Source organism: Peromyscus maniculatus, chromosome 16 (assembly GCF_049852395.1).
Source record: "Peromyscus maniculatus bairdii isolate BWxNUB_F1_BW_parent chromosome 16, HU_Pman_BW_mat_3.1, whole genome shotgun sequence".
Taxonomy (NCBI): domain Eukaryota; kingdom Metazoa; phylum Chordata; class Mammalia; order Rodentia; family Cricetidae; genus Peromyscus; species Peromyscus maniculatus.
The window spans coordinates 52897229-52916897 of record NC_134867.1 but is presented as its reverse complement, the minus strand read 5'-3'; the positions used below and the strand labels follow the sequence as shown (position 1 = coordinate 52916897).

Sequence of the window (19669 nt, the reverse complement as noted above, 5' to 3'; positions counted from 1 at the left end):
CTGGAATGCATGCACAAAGGGGAGAAAAGCAGAAACCAGCATTTTGACGAGAAGGAAATGGCTTTACTAACACATATTCAGTTTGTCCAAATAGCAAACAGTTACTGTGTACATGAACTATCTGTAGGCACAGGATTTATTTATGTTTATCCCATCTGTCCTTTCCACTTAATGTCTCTAGGATATATAGTCAAACATATTGAATTATTAATATATGGATTAAGAGTTGTTATTTACACACTTGCGCCATAGATTTTGGATAAACGAAATGTGATTTCACATGATAAAGTATAGTTATAACAAATATGGGTTATGTTTGGTCTCTTATATGACCCCCTGACATGGAATTAATGACCAGTCAAAGGGAAAATAACATAACACACTTATCACTTTAGACAGATAAAAGTCTGGCCTGAGGAGTTTTGAGCTAAAGCCAGCCTAATAGGGTTATTTGTTTTGTTTAGGGTTGCAGGAGGTTTGCCTAGCTGGATAGTCAGCCATGGGTTGCTTGCTAGCTTGGTTTGAGATAGGGTTTCACTCTGTAGTCCAGGCTGGCCCTCACTCACTGTGTGGCCCAGAGTGGCTTCAAACTTGTGTCAATCCTTTTGGCCCAGCTCCTGGGGACTGAGATTACATGTGTATGCCACTGGGCATGAGGGAAGCGGTGTAACGTGTAAAACAATTGGATGACCCATTTGCTCAGTGGTTGCAAGAATATGTTCATGCTTTTTTCCCCATTCAAACCAATATCTAGTCTCATTCCCAGCTTCACAACTGGCCAGTAGGTATCCATAAGCCCTCATTGTCTTGAATCAGCTTATGCCTTGTTTGTGACTCAGACTTAACATTTAGCTGTATACTTCTCATTTCCCTCGATGTTGTGAGGCATTAAGATTTTTAGTGTGTTGGTTTGTTTGTTTACTTGAATGAGGCACATAAAGATACAAGATGAGGCTGGAGAGGTGGCTCTGTGGGTAAGAGTTCTATGCAAGCATGAGGACCTGAGTTCGGATCCCAGCTGGATCTGCCCAAGGCTGGCTGTGATTGTGCATGTGGTTATAACTCTTCCTGGAGAGACGGGAGGATGGCGGATGGTGCAGCTCCGTGACAGGCAGCCGATCTCCAGGTTCAACAAGAGACTCCACCCCAAAAACTGAGGTCAGCCCTGTTAAGACTTTCAAAGCCACCATTCCTACCGGCCCTTAGACCCATGGGATGGTTATTCAAATGAGTCACTATCTGTCACGTTGCCTCCCTTCCTTTATGCCAGCAATTCGCACCAGTATCAAACCTGAGCAGAATCTGAGACTGCAGAGTACAAGAGGCGCAGCCTCTGCTTTGTACACCCTGGCTCCCACACTAACCACGTAGAACCCCGAGTTAGTACAGCTGTCTCCGGGCCTCGGAAAGCATGTAGTAAGGACATTACGACTTTGCCATGTTACCCTGGTCTCTTGATTACATTGTATGCATGGATTGAAATGCCACTCAGAAATCTATAAACAAGTACAATTATTATGCGTCAAATTGTATGTATGTAGATAAGAGAGAGAGAAAGAGAGAGAGAGAGAGAGAGAGAGAGAGAGAGAGAGAGAGAGAGACAGACAGAAATTTTTACAGGACTGGAGAAATGGCTCAGTTGCTAACAGCACTTACTACTCTTGCAGAGGACCTGAGTTCAATTCCCAGCACCCACATCAAGTGCTTTACAACTGCCTGTAACTCCAGTACCAAGGGATATGACTCCCTCTTATGCTCTCTGCCTGCACCTACACACACACACACACACACACACACACACACACACACACACACATACAGAAAAAAAACCCTAAAAATAAAATAATTTTAAACAATATTTTTCAGAACACTTCTGCACATGGTTATCTTAAGATGCAAAGGCATCTGTAATGCCCCAGGTCAGAAAGTCTGCCATTTTAAACTCTGTGCTCATATGTCCCAACCTAGGCATGAACCTAGGGGATTCCTGTGAGTCCCAATGCCCTATAGCTAATGAAGCAATAGGTGGTTTTAGTACTGAATATTAACTAGGACTGGCACTTTTTAATATTTATTTAGTGTGTGTGTGTGTGTGTGTGTGTGTGTGTGTGTGTGTGTGTGTACTTGTATAACAGAGATTGTGTGTGGGGCAGAGGACAACTTGCAAGAGTCAATTGTCTCCTTCTACTGTGTGGGTCCCAGGGATCGAACTCAGGTTGTCGGGCTTCGTAGCAAATGCTTTCACCTGCTGAGCCGTCTCCTGGCCCTAGGGATGGCCCTTTGGAAGACCTTTTGTTCCCATGATATATTCTCACTGTGCCACCAAAGTCTATAATTGACGCACGCTGGCCAAACTTCAAAACTATGAGGAATTTTTGAGCTGCACCACTTGAGAATCATCCCCCGTCTCTCCTCTCCTCCCTCCAGGAGGCAAGCGGTCAATGCAGAAGTTCTAAGTGGCATGGCGAGCAATTCTCTGGCTCAGCAGTCATGTCTTTGAGGCAGGCACAGGTCATGAAGTGATGGTGGTGTGAGTGGATCAGTCTTTCCAGACATTTGATGATTTCATAGTCAGGAAGCGCCAGAGAGGTCAAGTTCAAGCCCAGCATCTGGGAAATCACCTCCCTGAAGTCCACCAGCTGCAGATATCAAGCAGAGATACATTAGCTGGCAAAGAAAAAAATGCATCACTGCTGCCAGGTCAAACATGACAACAACAGCAAAAGCGGGAAGCCCAGATTTGCATGAGGTAGGCAAATGACCCACTCTAGCCTGAGTTTTCTAAATTCTGCATAAGGAGGCTTGCCTGCTAAGTGACTTCTAAAATCCCTGCAGATTCCCTGGGCTTCAGCAGTTTCATAATCTCTTGTGAGTTAAGTGGCCATATGTGTAGCACGAATCTTAAAAGGTCTTATCAATAAAAACAAACCCTAGGTTGGGGATTTAGCTCAGTGGTAGAGCGCTTGCCTAGCAAGTGCAAGGCCCTGGGTTCGATCCTCAGCTCCAAAAAAACAAACAAACAAACAAACAAACAAACCCAGAGCCAGGTATTGAAGTGAACGCTGGAAGATCAGAGAAACAGAATAAGCCACAGCTACCCTCACCTCGATAACTTCTCAGCTGATCTTGTTTCATCAGACTGGAAGCCTCTACGTCCTCATCCAAATGGCTCTCAGATGAACTGCTGCCAGAAGCCTAAAAGCTTAACAAGACCTAGTTCCTGGTCCTCATGCCTTATATAACTTTCTGCTTCCTGCCATCACTTCCTGGGATTAAAGGTATGTGTCACCATGCCTGGCTGTTTCCAGTATAGCTTTGAACTCACAGAGATCCAGATGGATCTCTGCCTCCAGAATGCTAGAATTAAAAGCATGTGCAACCACTGCCTAAGCCTATGTTTAATATAGTGGCTGTTCTGTTCTCTGACCCCCAGATAAGTTTATTGGGGTGCACACTGTATCAACCACACATGTGTGTATTTGCTACAGATTCAAGAACCCCAAGAAACAACCATCCCTGAGAGTCTGCCTTCACTAAGCCTGTTCTGACATCCGGGACAAGTGAAATGATAACTGAGTACATGCCCTGGGGCCTACAAAGTGCTACACAAATGTTGGTGTGAGCCTGTCCATGAATGGTAACTATTTCTGCATTGGGATGTTAACTGGGTAATGAATTTCTGAAACTCAAAGAGAAAGGAGGAGCTGATGGAAACCTGAGGGCTTCTCAGCCCTTCTCAAACTACCTTGCAAAGACAGCTGACTCCGTGTATAGTTCTAACACTGAGGTAGCTAGGTGTCCATCAAGAAAGAGGAAAGTAGAAACCAGGGCAGTGGTTAGAGTGGGCACCTCCTCTCTTCATGCTCTTCTAGGGTCGTTTCTGTGGCCCTGAACTAACACAGGCAAAATGGGGGTATCATCAAGACAAGCCCTCACTAAATACCTTCCATTTCAGAAAAGATGAGATCCAACCTGTAGACGGAGTATCATCAGAACACCATCCAAACATTTATCCCCAACTTCCTTCCCGAGAATGGTCCAGCATGGGACCAAGAAAGCTTTTCTTCCTTGCACACCCCACCCCCAAAGTGTATATTGAGACATAATCCTCAGTGTGATGGTACTGGGAGAAGGGGATTTCTGGGGTAATTAGGCTTGGATAAGGTCACCATGGTGGACTCTCCAAGATAGACTTAGTGCCCTTATCAATGAGGCCCCAGAGAACTTTGACCGTTTGAGGGTTCGTGAAGACATCATTTGTAAGCCTGATACCCAATCTGCTGACGTCTTGACCTTAAATCTCCAGCCCTAGACCTAAGAGAAAGAACTGCCCTGCATACAAACTGCTCCATTTCCCATGGTTGGTGAAAGCACCTAAATAGAATAAGGCACCAGCCTCGCCTCTCAAAGGCAAGAGCTTCTCTCAAACTTTCCCACCCTTTTGAATGCGGCCAAAACTCACAATTCCTGAGATGTTTTCTTCCTGAGAACACTTGCTCTTACGGTTTAGCTCTTCCCAGCTCTGCCTGACACATGAGCCAAAGCAGAGTAGGGGAAAAAAAAAAATCCTAGGAGCAGAGTCCATTCTCTGCCCTTTCAGCTTCAGAAAGTGACACGCTAGTCAACGGCAGTAGGGGTCAGACTGCCCGGGACAGAGTTCTTTATGTCTGACCTGATGTGCTCAGGAGATAAAATGCTCCTCCTTGCAGCCAGACAGCTGATGTGTACTTTTTTATGGCCTACATCTGCGCTTGGTCAACCATGAAGTCTGGGTGCCACTGTTTGAGGTTGGAGACTTTTTCCTGCAACTGATCTCTGGGGGAGATAAAGCTTTCCTATGAGTCCCAAACCCTGCTTAACCATAAACGAAGTGCGACGAGGCAATCTCCAGAGGCAATTATCAAACACAATTTAAAACATCCCATCACCACCAGAAGCTAGGTCCACACTGGCTCTCTATTGCTTTGATAAGCACATTAATTTCTTTTTCTTGCTTATAGTCTATGCCATGCAAATATGAATTGTTTTTCTTGGCCAAGAAACTCATAATGATTATTGGCCAAAAGAGAGGCAGGGGGAGTGGGCGGAACTGTTGAAATGATACAGAAAGCTTTACAAATTGTGTTGGGAGAAATGTGTGAATGATGCTCTCATTGGCAGCACATAAACTAAAGTTAGAATGGCACAGGGGAGCTGAGGGTGACCCTGCACAGGATGGCACACCCATTCCCAAAGCCATCTGTATCGCTCAGTATGTGACGTCTCATGCAGCTTTTAAGGCACCCTGTCACGTCCTGAGGAGGATCCCACCAGCAGATTTTTATCTACCTGCTGTTCTCTCCTCTCAGCTTCTTCCAGAGTCTTCCTCAGGGTCCTCAGCTCACTGGTGACCACCTCTGTCATGGCCCTGGTCCTCTCCTTGTGCTCTTTAGCCTCCTGCTCCGTCGTCTCCAGCTCGGACTTGACCGACATAAGCTTTTGCTCTGCTTTCTCCTTCGTCTTCTCCAGCTTGTCTCGGGCTTTATTTAAATCTTCGATGGCTTTGGTCTGTTCCAAAGTTTTAATCTAAGGAGTCAAGAGGATGAGGTTCATTTCCCTTGTTCTTCTTTAGGAGAACTGTATACAACAACAGCTGGGAAGTCAATGGAACTCACTTAATTGTTCTATGAATAAAGAATGGACTTCATCCCAAGCGGCTACAAAGACCTTGCAGAAGAGCATAAACTGGACAAGCATGGCCTCAGTCACTGTAGCTTATGAATGATAAAACAGAGTACACTTATTTGGGAGATCAACTCAATAAAATTGCAGACAACATGGTTCTGAAGTGAGATCGCTAAAATAAAGCCTATGAGCAAGTTGGACTTTCTATGCTAACCAGTGGGTCCCTGTGCCTTGCAGACAAACGATAGCAGCGGTTGAATGCCCGGTCTTCTAATGGTGTCACAGGGGAGCCCATCAGCAAGCCTCGACTCTCCATCAGCCGTTACCAGAAGTGTCTCTAGACACCACTAATGAATGTGAGGCAAAGGCCCAAGCCAGGCCCAGGTTCTCTCTCTCTCTCTCTCTCTCTCTCTCTCTCTGCCTGCAGACCAGGATGTAAAGCTCTCAGAAACTGCTCTACCACCTGTCTGCATGCCACCATGCTCCACACCATGATGATAATGGATTAAGTCTCTGGAACTGTAAGCAAGCCTCCAATTAAATGCTTCCTTTTATAAGAGTTGCCTCTTCACACAGTAGAACAGTGACTAAGATGCCCTCATAAGACACAGAAACAAGGCATTTGGATGTCCCGGTAAAACAGGTGGAGCTTCTGCCCCTAACACTATATGAGGACATAGCTAAGATAAAGCAGACATCAAATCTGCTGGCACCTTGCCCTGGGGCCTTCCAGCCCCTAGAGATCCGAGAGCTACATTTCTGTTGTTTATAAGCCACCCAGCTTGTCGCATATTGTTATGACACTCAAAGACGAAGATACTTATCTAAACAGAAAGAGGTCAATGGTAGACATGCTTGACCTCACAGCCACTGAACCGGCTCTAGAGTGATATGAACTCTCTTGGGACTCTGACAGCAGCTTTGAACTCACAGTCCAGAGGGCAAAAGAATACCTTCTACAGCTCTGGGAATAGACAGGAAGTAAAGTGCCTGCCACTGGGGTGAAGGCAGCACAGAGAAAGGAGTGAGTGAAATGGCTGAGCAGGTACTTAAGATGGGAAACGCCCAGGTCTGCAGGAACCAACATTGGTGATCACTCATGGATCCCATGTTGTCAAAACCACATTTTGAAAGTTACTTCCTGCCAAATCCAGTGTGTCCAAAGAGTGTCTCACTGATAATTCCTGAATGGCTAATTCCATTATGGTGAGAATGACTTTGTTTTTTAAAAAGAAACTTGGGGATGTTATTAAGGGGTGGTATGTCAAAATGTACTTCCCCGTGATTCAAGGAAATTAAATCTCTCATTCTCTTTTGTAAAATATAGTAATCAATCAAATGTTACCACAAAGGGTAAAAGAATATCCATTATACTATTATTGGCACTTGTTCTATAGAGTTGAAATTTTTCACTGGCCCTAGTGACACAGATCTTCATTGTCAGTTATTTGGGAAACTGAGGCAGGAGAATTGCCAACTTTGAGATATGTCTGGCCTACAGATTGAGTTCAAGGCCCATGTAGACAGCTTAGCAAGACCCTGTCTCAAAACACAAAGGTTTTAAAAGGACTTTGAATATATCTCAGTGGTATAGCTCTTGATCAACATGCATAAGGCTCTCATTCTGACCTCTAGTTCCACCAAATACACACACACACACACACACACACACACACACACACACACACACACTTCAAATCAATTTAAGAAGACTTCTTTTCAAAGCCAAAAGTTGGGAAAGAATTATATTGATTAAAGATCCCACAAAAAGGGAATATGTATATTTATTTATAGATGACCTAAACATATTACTTCAAATAATATATTGTATAGACTATCAAAAATTTTTCAAGTTGGGTAAACTCATGAATTAAACACCTATCAAACTTTAAAACAAAATCATTATTCTCCATTTGGTGGTGACACATGCCTTTAATCTCAGCACTCAGAAGGCAAAGGCAGGTAGAGCTCTGTGAGTTCAAGGCCAGCCTGGTCTACAGAGTGAATTCCTAGACAGCCAGGGATATACAGAAAAACCCTGCCTTGGGGGAAAAAAAAAGGCATTACCTGTTAAAACACAGATTCTTAGCATTCATGCTACATCATTATTGCAGAGAAAAGCTGTGCCCAATCACAAAGCTGTTGGGATTGGTATTTTGAGTATGAAACCTTGCATTACTGGAATGGATACATTCAGCTTTCTGTTCAGATTGAGAAAACATGGTGAAATGTCTACCAGAAGTGACAGGTCACAGCTTGGAGACAGTCCTAATGAGAAGAAACAGGAGAGGACTCTGAATAATCAGAGGCCTTTTCACGCCCCAGAGGTGCCATGTCCCTGTATAACTTAAGTCCCAGAACCCTGACTCAGGGCAACCAGGGAATGAGGAAGCGGCAAATACATGGGCATGCATCTAGATCAAGTGGTCAGGACTCTCAGATGGAGAAGTCACAGCACCCAGACGCTTAGCATGTGTATTACATAAACAGAGAGGTGAGGTTATTGCACACAGCTGAACATGGAGGTGGGGTTATTACATACAGATAAACAAGGAGCAGAGTTATTATATACCAATGACTAAGGAGGCATGTGTTCCTAATCTCCGTAGGAACAGTCTCTGGAAGGAGCAGTTTTCAGGCAATAAACACCTGGGGGAGAAAGCTACAGTGGACATTTTCTGCATTCACTGTCCACATTGGCACTCAGACCACAGAAAGGCTTTCCCATCTCTCTGAGCCTCACCAGGGAAGGCCTTACCTCTCCCATGGGCTGAGGCATTAAGGTCCTTAGATGGCTGTGTCCATGTCAACCACACACAACTCACTGAGGACATCACCACTCCTCGCTCAGAGGACTGCTTGGATCCGAAGGAAGGGAGTGCCAAGTCAAGCCACCAGGACGGAGCTGGGAGCCAGCAAGAATGACGGAGACTGTGAAATCAAACCAACAACAGATTCCTGGGCGTGGGGTGGGACTAAGTTGGTTTCCTAATCCCCTTGAGGGAACTTCTCAGAGCAGCCCAGAGTTCAGCAAGCAATTGGCCTCTAATTTTCCTCCAGCAGGACAGAACTGGCTATAAACAAGATTGATGTATCATCAAGAGTCCAGCTAGGATGGGGAAGGTTCCCAGGGTGCCACTGGTGGCGAACACTGTGTGCTGTCTGCTTCCCAGGAAAGAACTGTGCAATCTGGTGGGCAATTCCCTCTTATACATAAGTGTCAAAGGCCCAGACAGGAAAGGTGATTAAATCTGAACTCTTCCATGTTGGCTGACCCTAGGGTCTAATTGCTCAGCTGCAGTTGTTAAAGACAGTTCACTGAAAAAACCCTGACAGGCATCAAGCAGAGTGCATGAGTCTGCATGAAGTAGGGCTGCAAAGTTCTAAAGCGGTGGTTCTCAACCTTCCTAATGCTGTGGCCCTTTAATACAGTTCCTCCTGCAGTGGTGACCCCCAACCATAAAGTTACTTTCGTTGCTACTTCCTAACTGTCAGTTTGCTACTGTTATGGATCTGTGTCTTTCTACCTTCTTAGCATTTCAGCCCACAGGCTGAAAGCCACTGTTCTGGAGTGTCCTGATGGCCAAAACATGCTGTGTCCACAAAGATACAGCTATGTAGGGGAGACATTCAACTGTTCGGTCTCTCTCCCCTCCTTGTCCCTAGCAGCCCACACTCTGGGAACTGGCAAAGTATAGTTACCCTCACCACAAAAAGCAGTCTGCCTTTGCAGGCCCTGTTCACTGTGCACAGTGAGAAAAGCAATCCAGGAGATCAGGATTACTGTAGAATGGAGCTGACTCCAGGGAAGGTGAGTAAGGGCTACACTGGCTGGGTGGTAGCCATGTCCATGGGGAAGGAACATGGGGAGCAACTTCCGTATAGGGGATATATGGGAAAAGTCAGAAAAAGAAGCAAGCTTTGCCTGTGGCTGAAGGCTACTGTCTGCTCTGGTGCTTTCTGAGAGACCACAAAGGAACACTCGTGGCTGCTGTGGATGTCTTTCTATACGCTATGAATATGTGTTGCTCTGATTGGTTGGTAAATAAAATGCTGGTTGGCTAGTAGCCTGGCAGGAAATATAGGCAGGATAAGCAGAGAGGAGAATTCTGGGAAGAGGAAGGCTGAGTCAGGAGACACCAGCCTGCCGTCCAGGGAGCAGCATGTAATGGCACACAGGTTAAAGCCACGGAACACGTGGCAACATATAGGTTAACGAAAATGGGCTGAGTTTAAGTGTAAGAGCTAGTCAGTAGTTAGCCTGAGCTAATGGCCAAGCAGTTTTAATTAATATAAGCCTCTGTGTGTTTACTTGGGTCTGAGCGGCTGTGGACTGGGTGGGACACAGAAAAACTTGAGCTACACATGGCTCTCCCCTGAGTTTTTGGAGCTGATTTTGGAACCTGGGTCCTACAAGGGTTGGCCACAGCGGACAGCTGAGGTTCTCCTCCAGACAGCTGGTCTCCCATTCTTTCTCACTAGCCAGAATGAAGACCTACTCCTTAGGCTGATCTCATTTAAACAAAGTCAAGAAACTAAGTTCTGGACAATGGAGACAGAGCTGTTACATCATTCCCAGAAACTAGCCAACAGGTTGTCCTTTAGGCCTTCCTCCTAGCTAATACCTGGAATGAGGCTGGAGCCCCAGAAACTACATGGGACTTAGGGTGAGAGATAATGAAAGCATTGGTTAGGATGCTCAAGTTGAAATCAGAATAAGCCAGACTTCTGAGGACCATTGACATGTCCTTCTAAATGTGGCATGCCCATTCCCTTACACACACATACACAAACACACACACACACACACACACACACACACACACACCATCAGTGCTGAGGGTTTTCCTGAGGCCCATACATGCAAGGCAAGCACACTACCATTGAGTTACCACCCCAGCTCCTTGATTCTTCTCAGTGAAACAGTAATTAACATCCTTCCTGTCTGAGCCACTGGCATTATGGGGTGTCTCAATATATTCCCTAGAAAATGATTATATTTGCAGCAGGCTGTGAAGTATCTGGCTATAGAGAGGTTACACAAAGCCTCTTCTACATCCTCTAGAATTCTGCCACAAGATTTCTGGGCCTGCATTTCTTATACGGTGATATAGGGACACTACTTTAGTAACCCCAGGTTAATGAGAAAAGAACAAAGGTACAGTTAGTTCATCAACCATACATCCACGCAAACTTAAGGCCAAACTATATCACCGTGTGTGTAAGAAGGTTCACACTGGTAAAATGAAGCATGTGGTAGAACACACCTCATCATGCAGGGAGAATTCATAGGCAGGACAAACTTGAAAGCCGCAACTGGCGCCACACATTCTTGTCAATGATGATTTTAGTAAAACAACATCATCAGTTATACTGAATTAATATCATTCATTTCTTAGTTTGGAGTTTTAATCCTTTGATTTCTCAATCAGTTTTGGTTTCATAATGGTAAAAAATGTAATACAATTGACAAATCCATGTAGTCTTAAATGACATCATAGAATTTTTCTAAATTTAACACAAGAAGGGAGATCTATGCAAAAATAGTTCTGTCTTTCAAAAAATATTTCCATAATACTTAGGTTTGCACGCCAAGATAATTTTCAATGGTTTAAAATTTAACAGTTCGTCTGGAAAGGATTTTGTTTTTTCTCTGTCTAGAACTCAAGAAAGCTTAATGCATGGGTCTTACAAGGAGATATTCAGATAACCTGAAGTCAAGGTCTTCAGCCTTAGTTTGCAATGGACATGGGAATGTACATGAGAGCTGGAACTCAAATGTTCATAGCAGCTTTATTGGTAACATCCCCAAGGTAGAAACAACTTGAATGTCCATTAAATTCTAAATGGACAAACAGAAAGTGGTACATCGATGTAATGGATTATTATTCACCCATCAAAAAGATTTACAACGGTTAATGCTATACATCAACTTGGCTGGGCCATGATGTCCAGGTATTTGATAAAATGGTGTTCTAGATGCTTCCTGGAGGATATTTGCAGATGATATTAAAAGTAGATAGGTGGTTTTGGTTTTGTTTCACTTTGTTTTGCCTAGACAGACTCCCATTATGTAGCCAATGATGTCCTCAAATGTATAATCCTCCTGCATCAGCCTCTAAGATGCTATAATTATTTTTTTTCAAGACAGGATTTCTCTATGTAACAGCTCTGGCTATCCTAGAACTCGCTCGGTAGACCAGGCTGGCCTAGAACTAACAGAGATCTGCCTACCTCTGCTTCCTGGGTGCTGGGATTAAAGGCGTGCGCCACCACCGCCCAGCGAGATGCTACAATTATAACTGAGACTCCAAGCCTATTTCAATTTCGCCAGATTGTTCTAGCTAATGTGGGTAGGTGTCTTCCAATAATGTGAAGTTCCTGCATACAAACAAAATAAATAAATAAAATGAACCTTCCCTGAACAAGAGGGAAATTGCTAAGGAAAAATCCAGAACTGAACTATGTCAGACATGTATTACAGCAGAATCCCTCCACCTCCCCTGTCTGTGGGCCTCTTCTATGGTATGTTTTTGTACTGGCTAGTTTTATGTCAGCTTTACATAAGCTAGAGACATCAGAGAGAATGAAGCCACAATTAAGAAAATACTTTCATAAGATGAAGCTGTAGGCAAGCCTGTGGGACATTTTCTTAATTAGTGATTGGTGGAGAAGGGTCCAGCTCACCATGGGTGGGGCCAGCCCTGGGCCGGTGGTCCTGGGTGCCATAAAAAGCAGGCTGAGCAAGCCAAGAGGAGCAAGCCAATAAGCAGCATCCCTCCATGGCCTCTGCATCAGCTCCTGCCTCCAGCTCCCTGCCCTGACCGCCTTTAATGATGAACTGTGAGAAGGAATTGTAAGCCAAATAAACCCTTTCCTCCTCGACTTACTTTTGGTCATGGTGTTTCTTCATGACAATGGTAACCCTAAGACAAAACTCTGATTCTCAGTAAGTAGAGCTTCTATTTTCTCATCCCGTCCTAAACAAATTCCTGCTTAATGAAGATTTCTGTAACTGGCCTGCTGGAAATGACGATACTCTACAGAGACATTTGGGTCTCTCAATCTTTCGGACTATTGAAACAGCAGACCCCAGAGACATGGGAATTTCCCTAGGAAAGGCCCCAGACATGTGTCACACCACTTCAGAATGAGACTTTACACACTGAGCCATCTCGGCAGCTCCACCTTTTTTCCTCTTTTGTTTGAGGAAAATACATATAACCCAGGCTGGCCTTGAATTGTCTGTGTAACAAGAGTGACTCTGGACTCCTGATCTACTTGCGTCTACCTCCCAAGTGCTGGTATTACAGGCACGCACAGCCACGCCTGACTCAAGGGTGCCATTCCTTAGTGTACACTTGGGTGTGCATTGGCAGAAAGAAAACAGAGAAAGGAGCCACACACTTGCCTTGAGTTCGTTGGTGTCAGCCAACTTGGCTTTGAGCTCAGTGTTGTGTTCCCGACACGCACTCAGCTCCTTCTGCATCCTCTCCACCTTCTTCTCCAGCTTCCTGACAGCGAGATGAGCCTCATCCCTCTCCAGAGCCAAGGCTGTGTGTGCCTGCTTCTCCTGCTGCAGCTGGGTAATTTTCTGCCGAAGGAGGTTCATATGCACTTCTCTGCTCTCCAGCCTTTCTTTCTGAGTCCTTAGCTGGTTTGATACAAGAGGATTTTTTTTTTTTTGGAAAAAAAAATAATTGAACAGTCAGTAAATATAAATGAATTACTCAGATAATGTCGATTTTTATCTGTACTTCAATGAGACTCATTTGCAAACCATCAAAAAAAAAAAAGGTCACCGGGTTCCTTTCCCTGATTGAATTTTTTTATTCGTATTTTTTCCAAGAATTAATTCTGTAGCTACAAAGTACGGGACAAAAGAGCCCCAGAAAATGTGAGAAGAAGTCAGCTCTCTGCAGCTGCTTGGTCCAATATTCTGTGCCTCATAATAAAAATGTAAAATTACTTTTAAGACTAATAAAATAGGCTTATCAAGAGCAGAATAAGTAAAATATAATAAGACACAGACAAAAATCCTCTTCAGTGCTCAGTGGCGTCTTCTGAAACAAGAGATCCCACATCATACTGGAAACTTGCCCTAGATAATTTGAGCCCCTTAGAAACAGACTGAGTAGCTCCCAAGATGAGAGTTGATACATTCTTGCAAAAGATATACCCGGGAGACTTTTAAGGAAATTGTTTACAAACTTCGAATCTCCGAAACGGGACTTGATGAAGATTTCGCTTCTCTGAACTCTTTGTGTTAAGCTGTGAGCTCCTCCAGCCAGGCAGGGAGTAAGTTCTTGGAACAACATCACTGACATTGGTATTCAAACTGATGAAGGGCATTGGAGTGGGTCGTGGAAAATGACTACAAGCAGAGAAAGCCTCCTGAGCTCTGCCTGTCACTTCAGTAGGCAGATATTAAATCCAGGCAGTTCCGTCACAGGTCACAAACACCGGGAGGGGGAATTGAGAGCGGTTCAATGCCCGATGCCCAGGCTGGAGACTGTTAGGTGAGCCCTTCATTTTCCCCGAAGTGTTCTGAGGTGGGAAGACTTACTGAAAAACTACTTTGCATTTCTTGCCTGTCTGTGACAGCTGTGTCCACACCTGGGTCAACTCCCTAACAACCCCATCTGATATTTCTCTAATCAAATCCCTTTTAATATTTTTGAATAATGCTTTTATTTATTCTTTGAAACTTTCACACATATATACAATGCATTTTGATCTTATTGAAACTTCAGCCCACAGAGGTTACAGAAAAGCATGTGGGAATCCATCCTCTCTTGCTATCTTGTGAGTGCCAAGGACCAAACTCAGATTGTCAGACTTCACGGCAAGCACCTCTACCCACTGAGCCATCTGGCCTACCCCCAACTCTCTTTCTTGAACCACTTCATGTCAAATTGCACTCTGACACAAACGTCCACTGATAAATTCCACACATGGGTAATCTTGATGACGATATAATTCTTAAGAAGGAATATCACTGGGCATGAAGGAACAAAATCAATTTTCTGAGGAGACGTGAAGAAGGAATTTTGGCCCAATTCGACATCCTTGATGCTTTCTGTTTTCTAAAAAAAAAAAAAAAAAAAAAAAAATTCCTCCAGATACAGTGAGCTGGGGTAAGGGCTAAGTGAGAAGAACAAAGTTTATTCTATGAGACAGGAGTTCACAATTTCTCTTATTAAAATTACGTCTCCAGCCGGGCGGTGGTGGCGCACGCCTTTAATCCCAGCACTCGGGAGGCAGAGGCAGGCGGATCTCTGTGAGTTCGAGGCCAGCCTGGGCTACCAAGTGAGTTCCAGGAAAGGCGCAAAGCTACACAGAGAAACCCTGTCTTGAAAACTAAAATTACGTCTCCCATGAGGGGTATGTCATTCCCATCTTAATATGAAGAAACAGAGAGGTAAGTGATTCGCCCAAGATTACACAGTCTGGCCGAGTCCAAGGGCCCAGATGTACCTCATCTTATACAGCCTCTACACAAAACGTTTCTCCTAAGAAGGATTACAAGAACACATCTGTGTTTCCTTTTCTCCTTCTCTGGGGCCGATAATTACACAGCTAATAACTAGGTTTCATCGCTTTCATTTGTCCATTCACCCACTTGCTAGAAACCATTTCAAACTCTGCGTGTCAATTGGATGGAAAGTGAACGCTTCTCTCTGTGCTTTCTAGCTCAATAGAGCTGGTGCGTGCAGAACCACTCAGTGACCCACTCCCCCACCCCCCCACCCCCGGCTTCCCTCCTCACTCAAAGGAGCAGAAACTATGAGATTTAACGGCTGTGTCTGCAAGTCTCTCTTGCGACCAGGTTTGGCCACGGTATAAACGTAAGTTCAGCTAGTATCCTCCAGAATCTTCTTTACAAGCCATCACTTGTGTCTTCATCTTCCCTCGTCTTCCCCTCCTCCAACCTTCGGTATGGAACACAGACAAACGGTTCTCGTTACTATTTTAACCATGGAGACAACAACCTCCACAAGGATGGGCAATTCCAAGGCTTACGGGAGGCTAGTGATAGATAGATCCACACATCAGATAGTCTTCTAATAATATGCTTCCTAAACACACGGCTGATGGTAGTGTAATAAAATCATTTTAACACTCGGGCTTTCCAGGAAGTTTCTTTTCTTGGTCCTACAGAGTGTGACGGTGCCTACCTTTCTCTGTAAGTTGTGAGCGATGGTCTTGTTTTCAATGACAGCATTGCTTTCGAGGCGGACTAGCTGCTCCGCGCGAGCTAAAACTACATCCAGACGCATGTCAAAGCCAAGTTCCGCAGCTATCTGGCCCAATTTCATTTTCTCTGAAAGCTGATCCAGAAACTTCAGATACTAAACCCAGAAAACAAGAATGAAAATGAGACATGGGAGTTAGGGTGTGGTCTCACCGAGTTCTTCTCTCTCTCACAAGTTTACAGGTTGTTCTCTTTAACGTCACCCCAGAGCCTAGATTCTGACTCCAAGATTGGGTAGTGAATGTCTGAACCACCTTACCAATTCTCTGCCATCTTCCTGTCCAAATACTCTGTTCTGTTCTGGCCAGTAACCTTGATGTCAGCTTAATACCAAATACACTTCTAAGCCCTGGCACGTGAAAAATGGGCTGTGCCCCCAATTCCACTCTGGCCTCTCTCTATGTGCCTTGGCAAAAAGCCACTGTGACCTTGCCCCTCCCAGGCTGTCCCAGCACTTAGCAATCACTCGAAAACCAAAGTTCTCCCCATGTATACTAAAGTTGAACATCAGTTAAGGGTTCTTTGTTGTTGTTGTTGTTGTTGTTGTTGTTGTTGTTGTTGTTGTTAAAATGCTTTAAGGGAGCTGGAAAGACATCTCAGTTGGTAAAATGCTTGCAGTATAAGCATGGTGACCTGAGTTTGAACTGCAAAACATACATTGTTTTTAAAAGCCAGACCCTGAATGTGCCTGTAATTCCAGCATGAGGGAGGCAGAGACGGGAGGATGTCTTGGGGTTCACTGGCCAGCCAGTGTAGCCAAATGAGTAAGCTTCCGGGTCAGTGAGAGACCCTATCTCAAAAAATAAGGTGGAACACAACTGAGGAAGACGTATGTTTTTGTGTGTGCACGCACACACACACACACACATATGCATGCATGCATGCACATACATGGGGAGAGAGCTTCAGGAAATGCTCTTTAAAATGTTTAGTATAACATAATTGGGTGAACAACAGTCTAAAACAGAAATGTGTGATATATGTCATAGTTTGCAAATCTTTTAAATATTTATCTTTGTTTTATGTGTATTTTTGCCGTCATATGTGTATGCGTGTGCACCACATGCAGAGAGTACCTGAGGTGGCTAGGAGAGGGCATCGGATCCACTAGAACTGGAGAGACAGACATTTCTTTGTGAGTCACCATGTGGGTGGGTGCTGACCAGGTCCTGTACAAGAACAGCAAGTGCTCTTGACCCTTGAATCTCTCTAGCCCCCGCAGCTCATGTTTTAATAAACTCAACCTGCACAAAGCTTAAAGGTCATCCTTCATTTAGCTGCTATTGTTTACCTGAGCATCTTCGGACACAGAACGCTCAGTGTGTGCTGGATGAGCGATCCAGTCCATCAATGCTCTTGCTCTACGGCAATTACAGGATTGGGGTTCTATCTCCAACGCTACCTTCTTGCTGCAGTAACTTCTCAGCATCTGGCACTTTCAGGCAATTAGATGGTGAAATGAGTATCATTTCCTGCCGTCTAAGTGTATCAGTTTAAAGCTTGAACTATTTATATTTTAGTCATCAGGATGGAATTATCTGCAAGTGTATATTTTCCAATTTTGTTAAGTAGCATACAGATAAATACAATTTAATCATCTTTGGAATCTACAGTAACTACCAATATAGCATCATTCACTACGCTTTGACACCACAGACAGTTTTACATCTGAGTTGTCACACTGTCGGTTCTTCTTGCTCTGGTGGTTTCTCCGTTTGGGATTTTATTTAACCTCTAATATGTGCTTGAACATGACCTCGCTGCTATTGCTTGCACTTTAAGTGGAGGAAGCAGATTTACCCTCATAGATTGGTAGGATTAATATGTGAAAATGGCCCTCCCACCAAAAGCAATCTACAGATGCAATGCAATCCCCATCAGAATTCCAACACGATTCCTCACAGAAATCGAAAAGGCCATTTTCAATATGGAAACACAAACAAACCAGGATAGCTAAAGCAATCTTGAATGACAAAAGAGCTGCTGAAGTTATCACCATCCCTGATCTCAAGTAGTACTACAGAGCTACAGGAATAAAAACCACGTGGGACTGGCATAGAAACAGACATGTTGATCAACGGAACTGAATCGAAGGCCCAGAAATGAGGCCACATACCTGTGGACACCAATTTCTGACAAAGATGCCAGAAATACACACTGGGTAGAAGACAGCATCTCTACCACGTGACGCCGGTCAAACTGGATGGCTGCATATAGAAGAATGCAGATCCATACTTATCGCCCTGCATAAAACTCAACTCCAAATAGACCAAGGACCTCAACATATTACCAGATACACCAAATCTGATAGACCAGAAAGTGAGGAACTGTACTGAACTCACTGGCATAGGAAAAGACTTTCTGCACAAAACCCCGAAAGTACAGGCACTAATAGGACGACTAATAAATAGGACCTCATGAAACTGAAAAGTTTCTGTATGGTAAAGGTCAAGGGTATTTGGACAAATGGGCAGACTACAGAACACGAAAAGATCTTTACCAATTATATATCCAATAGAGGTTGAATAATCTAAAATTTTATGTGTAGTTGTGGTGCCTGTCCTGGATCTTGTTCTGTAGACCAGGCTGGCCTCGATCTCACAGAGGTCCACCTACCGAGGGCTGGGATTAAAGGTATGCGCCACCGCCTCCTGGCTTGAGGAAGGGCCTCTTTCGAGGCTGTTAGCTGTTCTGTTGAGGGCACTAGAGAAGTGGCCCAGCAGATGGGGGTATGCACTGCTCTTGCAGAAGATCCAAGTTTGTTTCCCAACACCCCTTCAAGTGACTCACAACTGCTTCTAACTCCAGCTCCAGGGCATCCAGTGCCCTCTTCTGGCATCCTCGGGTACCTACACTCATGTGCACAAACCCATGGACCCCCCACACACACACACACAATTAAAAATAAAATAAATCTATCTTTTTTTTAAGATTGCAGTTGATGGAAAGTTGTTTTATTTCTTTTTTTTTTTCTAATTTAATTTTTTTTTTTTTTTTTGGTTTTGAGGTAGGTTATCACCATATAATACAGGCATGCCCGAATGGCTTAAAAATCTTTAGTTTTGCAGAAATAAAAAAGGGGGTTACTGTGTGTTTTATTCATTTGAATCACAGGTTACCATGAGTTAGAGACCATGCATTCTACTCTATACTGTGCTGGTCTAGAGTATATCTGGTACTTGATCTCTATACAACTTTACTTTCAATTTTACATCACCATGCCCTTACTGCTTGCATCTGTGGAAAACTCACTGTGGACATAATTAGCTTATGTAATCTGCTTTCATAGCTGAGAACTATTTTGGCGCAATTTTGATGAAGTCTAATGTACACTTATGTAGAAAGAAGGGAAGAGAACTCAACCTACATGAAGAGGGTCCTAGTGGTTCACATTTGTAATTCTAGCACTTAGGAGGGAGGCGAGAGAATTGCCAGAAGTTCAGGGCCAGCCTGCACCAAACAGTGAGTTCCAGGCCAGCTTGGGATATGGCGTTCAAGGCCAACCTGAGCTACAGAATGAGAACTGATCCTTGCCAGAGGAGGAGGAGGAGGAGGAGGAGGAGGAGGAGGAGGAGGAGGAGGAGGAGGAGGAAGAGGATCATGTCCTCATATTTGTGAATAAGAAAGAAGCTGTTCCTCCTGCCTCCCAGTTCCAACCGCATTCCACGTCCATTTCCATCAGAGCACCAAGGGTACCAATCATGCCCTAGTCCACCTGTCTTGTGTGGACTGGATTCCACAGAGACCTTT

The 19669-nt window shown here is 44.2% G+C and overlaps 1 protein-coding gene across 2 annotated transcripts in view; it reads right to left on the bottom strand.

Annotated features, from left to right (window-relative positions):
* Positions 1-312: 312 nt before the first annotated feature.
* Ccdc170 (coiled-coil domain containing 170) overlaps positions 313-19669 on the bottom strand; it is an 84346-nt gene continuing 64989 nt past the window's right edge. For both annotated transcript variants that reach the window (XM_076552826.1, XM_015996806.3), the window contains 4 exons: positions 15843-16016; positions 13076-13318; positions 5329-5565; positions 313-2639 (listed from right to left, as the gene is read on the bottom strand). In XM_076552826.1, coding sequence (XP_076408941.1) covers positions 2439-2639; positions 5329-5565; positions 13076-13318; positions 15843-16016 — 855 coding nt within the window. In that variant the 3' untranslated portion in view covers positions 313-2438. The remainder of the gene's footprint in view (positions 2640-5328; positions 5566-13075; positions 13319-15842; positions 16017-19669) is intronic.